Source organism: Adiantum capillus-veneris, chromosome 5 (genome assembly GCF_014529385.1).
Source record: "Adiantum capillus-veneris isolate H3 chromosome 5, ASM1452938v2, whole genome shotgun sequence".
In the NCBI taxonomy this organism is placed as follows: Eukaryota; Viridiplantae; Streptophyta; class Polypodiopsida; order Polypodiales; family Pteridaceae; genus Adiantum; species Adiantum capillus-veneris.
In genome coordinates, this window is record NC_140935.1 from 20,450,923 (window position 1) to 20,456,922 (window position 6,000).

The following is a 6,000-nucleotide window of genomic DNA, read 5'->3' on the forward strand; positions in this document are numbered from 1 at the left end:
AGTCCCTAGGAACTTACACTCGGACCTACATCCAAATGCTCTGAGTAATGAGGCCCAAAAGACCTAGTTATTGTTACAAGGGTTGCCCCATAAGCAGAGCCCCAAAAATATAAACTCAAAAGTTTATTAACTCAAAAGCTTATTAACTCAAAAGCAATTATCTCCAAAAGCTTTGCTCCAAAATTTGCCAGCATAAAATAAGCCAGCGCAAATTACAGAGAATCGTACATACTGCCACGTCATCAACGCGTTTTACAAAAATCGTACGGACTGCCACATGTCAGCATGTCAGTGTGATTTCCGGCAGGTATTCTGCTGCAACCTATCGACGCATTTCTCTGCATGTCCGGGGGCCTGCCACGTCACCAATTTGTGACATTTGCTCCTGGCATGCACTCTTCTTTCACGCACGAATGTCCTGATGTGACAGTCTTAGTTAAAAAAGTTGGTTTTCGTAACCATCTTTACGTGTTCCCTTTTCACAGGCATGTCATGCTGCAAGATGCACATGATTCACTCATGGATGAGCACGGATGTATGCAATCACTCTAGGAAAGATAAAGATTATGGATTCAAAGGATTCACAATGTCTCACAATTGTCCGTCTAGTTAGTCACTTTTGCATGTTCATTCCTCGGTATGACACAGTTATAGAAAAAGCACGGGCAAGATTGTCCATCCAGCATTGGCATTTCCGTTGTGATTTGCCGCAGTTGGTAGGTTTACGTCGAAAGGTCAAGTTTCAATCTCACTTTTTGCGTGTGTTTGGTGAACCAGTTAGCACTCCGTCACTTTGTTCATGTGCATTGCATGCACAGTCATTTAGGGAGAATTGTATTTTTCTAGTCACTCTACATGGCACATATACGTTTATGGTTTTGTGTTTGAAATGGTTTCAGAGATATTCCTCAGCGGAGATTCTTGAAGAAGGTTATTCGATGTGCCGCCGGCGATAAAACTCAAAAGTCAAAAATTCTTTCGATTTTTTGACACCAGCCTCTATAATGGCTTTAAAAATCCCTAAACACCCATTTGGGGTCAGTAGGTCAAAAGCGGAGAGGAAAAACAAATTCCCCTCGGTTCGCCGTTTCAAAGGGCCGAAATGCGTTTTTATGTCACACTCGTCAGTAGAATCTGCACTTGAGATATTACATGTGTGTACATTCTATCTGCGCAAGCTAAAGCAAATACCACATCAGCAACAGTGAGGGGGTCCCCATCTACGCCTTCAAGGAAAGTAAAAGGAATCAACATTCAAGCTAAAAGCAATCACTAATGCAAGGAAAAGAAGTAAAAGATTTGTGGAAGTGTAAAACTTAGATCTTCACCATTTCAATTCCGCTGCACCTGACAGGAATGAAGGGCTGAAAACGCAGATCACGACAATGCCGATGATGGGTAGCAATGGGAGCACTCAATGCGGCGAGGGAATGGCTGAGGAAAAGCTCAATGGATTGCCAAAGTATCGGACCGCAACATGAAACTAACGAAGGCAAATTCGACCCGGATCCGGCGAGGAAGATGGGCTGAAATCTGAAAACGTTGGCTGCACTGGTGAAATCTGCAAGCTCGAGTTGAACTACTGCTTTGGAGCAAAACACCATGTTGCCTTGCATATGCAAAAACGCTGGGCTGATATGCAAGCTGATGCAAAAACACCTGGGCTTGTGTCTGCTACAAAACGCTAGGCTGATCTGTAGCACTCCCAAACTTAAGCCTGGTTGCCCCTTTTATAGGCAAACATTGGGTTTAAGAACTTCTGAAGGCTTAGGTAGGGCAAAAGAAGTTAAAAAGAAATCATAAAAATGATTTATTCATAAACTTCACTTCTGCTACGTTTTTGGGTAAAATTGTCGCACACATGCCACCTGGGAATCCAATTGACGTAAGGAATGGTTCATTGGATTCCTCTAACCTGAAACTACAAGCACATCATGCCAAACAAACTCAAGAAATTGTCGATACTAATCCTCCTAGGATTCTAGACACTCCTATCTAGGGATAGGTGGAAATTTGGCTCTGAAAGTCGATCAAGCATTTCCACATAGCATACAGAGCCATGTGCACGTGACGCAAAGGACATCATTTTTCGTATTTTTTGGTTGGCGTTGTTTTGGAGAGATCCCCCAGAGGGAATTCTTGAAGAGGACGAACCCCAGATTGTAGGCGCGGTAGGTTGATTTGCATCACTTTTGGCACGGCTAAAAGAAGCAGGCATTGCAGTTCTTTTTGAAGTTCAAGTATCGCAGACCCCACGCAACAGAGTGGTTTAATGAAGAGTTATTCACAGATTCCCCGAAGTTGATAGCGGACTACACGAAAGCCATGCAACTCGGTACCAATACGTCACCTTGAAAACTAAGGGTTGTCACGTGCACATCTAACCCTATGTACATGTGGACAAGTTGTAAGCCTATAACTCCTACTTCTAAGGTTTAGGACAACCTAGGAAGTGTTCTGGCACCCTTGTGAGCCTATACGCATGACGTGCATGGCCACGCACTTTAGTGTAGTTGCGTATCCTCTGATTGCACATGAGCACAACCAGGTGTTGGCACTAGGGAGTGTTCGCATTTAGCCATTTAGTCATCAATATCTTAGCCTAGGCTCAATTATTAATAAGTGGCATCTACATTAGCCTTTTTAAGAGTCATGGGATTATTTGTAGCCTTGTCCTACCTCACTTACAAGCCCTAAAAAGGGTGGCCCCTTGAGCAGTCGGTTCAGTACCTCTGTGGGCAGCAAGCGCCCTGAGGACCCTCAGCTTCCCATGGTCAACAATTTCCCTCCATCATGCACCCTCCTTTGATGTCTCAGACTTGTCTTCTACACTTCCTCCTTCTTTGAACGCTTTGCCAAAATGTGCCCAACCTCACCACAATAATAACATTTCCCTTGCTTGAACCATTATGCCTTCTGCTCTATAGATATCTAAGGTATAGCGCACGACTGTACAAACTTTTTGGCTTTCTACCATACTACATCCCCTCAATACGTAAAAATGCATTGAGCACTATACTGTGCAGACCTTATGACATCTAGATAACACCAACACCTGTTTTGGTTTCATAGGGCACATCACAGTGGAGATTCGCATCTTATGACATCTAGATGACACCAACACCGTGAAAATGGTTTTGTTTCACAGGCCATCTCTCTCTCTCTCTCTCTCTCTCTCTCTCTCTCTCTCTCTCTCTCTCTCTCTCTCTCTCTCTCTCTCTCTCTCTCTCTCTCTACAAAGCACCAGAAGTCTGACCTGGTGTGATGCAGGAAGTTCGTGATCGACGTATGTCTTCAAGTGAACCAGCCAGGATGAAGAAGCAGATGAAGCAGTAGCCATAGTTCGTTGGCGAGGGAAAAAATGTTTGAACACGGCTTCAGAGTTTGGCGAGAGAGCTGGCTTTAGCTCGGGCCCGTGTCACACTCGTCCGAAGGGTTAGTACCACCACAAGGCACACGAAAAAAAAGGTTTGTGGCAAGTGAAAAAGTTCTTTTAGTTTTCTCGTGATTACCTATCGGGCAAAATTTTACAGCATAAACTTCAAGGTGTTTAGGTGTTCTGCATGGAGGAGCTTCTAGACATAGTTCTACATTATTAATTTGACTCACCAGAGGCCCACAAGGGGAGGTGCTTATCCCTTCCAAATACTAGACACGAAGAAGAAGAAGAGTATTTTAACGTCGTAGGAAACTATCCCAAGAGACCTTAAAGATCTATCCGACGAGGAGAGTTGAACTCAAGACCTGTTATTCAAGAGGGAAATGGCATAACCAATCTACCACACTTGGGTGATAGAAAGGTTATACCTAGTCGGGCAAGGGCCGCATACCATTGAGCAAGATCCACACGTAGGCATCGCCACCTAATTGATGCACCATGTGTTGAGAATGATGAAGAGAACTCGTAGAAACCATCTAGGAACTTCCTCCTCGAGTGACCCACCCCTGGAGGAGGATGCACTCGAGTGTTCGAGGGCAAGAGCCCTAGCAACGTGAACACCAAGGGAGCACAAGGTGTCCCTCTAGAGGTGACCCAAAGGGGGATTTGAACCCACAACCCATAGGTTGAGAGGCCAAAGCCTTACCGTTAGACCAACTCTTTGGGGACAACATAGTTCTGCATTGATTGTCACAATAATTTTGTCAACCAATACAAAACCTCTTCAGTCTAGTGGTGAATCCTTTCTCATGCTTGAGTTTGATTCCTTGAGTTTTTCTAGTTGTCCTAAAGACTTAGCCTTGGCCTATTTAGTCATCTTTCGTTTCTTTTCCCATTGGATCTCATTCCTCACATAATTGCTAGATGAGCCACGTTTATCACAAATTTGTGGAGTCCACCACTTGGTCACAAATCTTATGCAATATTGTGAACGACTCTTTGTCGATTGGCTGCCAAGCCCCACCATATCAATGGTAGCAAAGCAAGAACCACATACACAATTATGTCAATCCGTAGGGCATGGCTAGCCTGACTAGTAAATCCCAGTGTACCTTCCTAATCTAATGTGCAAATCTCAAACACCAAAAGCTAGTACACTTTGCTACGAGCTTCAAGTGATGATTTGAGATAGCTATAAAACTCTGAATGCATTTAAACTTACTACACAAATAAACCATGTCGTATTAGATGTCCTTATGACATCAAATCCTCATCTTAATACCTTGGGAAAATCACGCTTAATATCCATAGCCTATTTTTAGCAAGTCAATTCGGACAGTCGAAGCATTTGATGCCCTCTAAGCAAGATCTATTTGATTCTATGCTCAAAACTTGATTTGGACATATATTTTTTGTGCATTATGAGAAAAAACAGAACGTAGATAAATGTATTTAAAATCACAAATTATCGCGAGAAATTAAGCAAGCTCTATTTGATTCTATGCTCAAAACTTGATTTGGACATATATCTTGTGCATTATGAGCATAAACAGAACACAAATAGTCGTACTTAAAATAAAAAATTATCACTGAAACTTACATCAAACGGAAGAGCTTTACACCACACCATACAAGGGAGATATGAGCAAGAGAAGCAAGACGGAAGACACAGTAGACATAAGCAATTATACGCTCACTTTCATTAACGCTTGTTTTTATAGAATTGGCTTTTATACAACAAGCTTTAAAATGAACACTTTGATTCAAACCTGAGGTAAATTAGGAACAAGGATCATATCTAAGAAAAAAATCATTACAAACTTGAAGCTCTTGGCCCCATATACCTATCATATATCTCCAAATGAATTAAGTCAATTACAAAATATCAGACTTGATTGGAATTTCATTCAATAATTAGAGTGAAGTAACAACGATTGAGCTTAAAGTGAGAAAAATGATGTTACTATTAGCTTGGCTTGTGTTGTCCGTGACACAGTTATTCCCCCCTAGTTCGTGTCATCCGTGACACAGCTATCTGTTGGCGAGGTAGTGTGCCAGTTTTCGCGTTGCATGTCTTTTCTTTAGCTTTTCCAATTCTTATTGATACTTATGACAAAGCTCCTTCTCTGCCACTATGATGAATTGCATGGTTATTTTGTTCTTCTATTCCATGATTGAATATCCCACAAACCTTGCTCTGAGATTGGCTATCATTGGGCAAAAGTTCTTCGATCAGTGAGTGAAGAACCCTATGTAGGAAGCCGCTTCAAATTTTTGTATGTAATATGATGGCAAGAATATTAATCGAACATAGAAGCCATAGAAGATCTCGTATGTTGGCTGGTTGGAGAGATCGTAGCAGAGACCCTTCGCTCCCCTCTAGGAATGATATCCATGGCGCATTTGTTTGCTCTGCTTTGTGAAGGGTCTCTAAGAAGGTCAATGTAAATGGTGGGAACAACCTCCAAACAAAGGTTTAGATGGGTTGGCTAGGCTGGCTTGGCTGGTAGTTACCAAGGCCAATTACTGCAACAACTGATATGGTGCACAGTTGTTCATAGGCCCAGTTAAAGTGACTATAAACATGGCTCACTACTCAGTTTCACGGGACTTATCACTAT

At 42.4% G+C, this 6,000-nt stretch overlaps 1 protein-coding gene across 1 annotated transcript in view; it reads right to left on the reverse strand.

The window, feature by feature from the left end:
• MET18 (ARM repeat superfamily protein) overlaps positions 1 to 3,434 on the reverse strand; it is a 157,398-nt gene extending 153,964 nt beyond the window's left edge. The window contains exon 1 of the mRNA XM_086512040.1: positions 3,257 to 3,434. Coding sequence (XP_086368166.1) covers positions 3,257 to 3,340 — 84 coding nt within the window. The 5' untranslated portion in view covers positions 3,341 to 3,434. The remainder of the gene's footprint in view (positions 1 to 3,256) is intronic.
• Between the last annotated feature and the right edge of the window lie 2,566 nt (positions 3,435 to 6,000).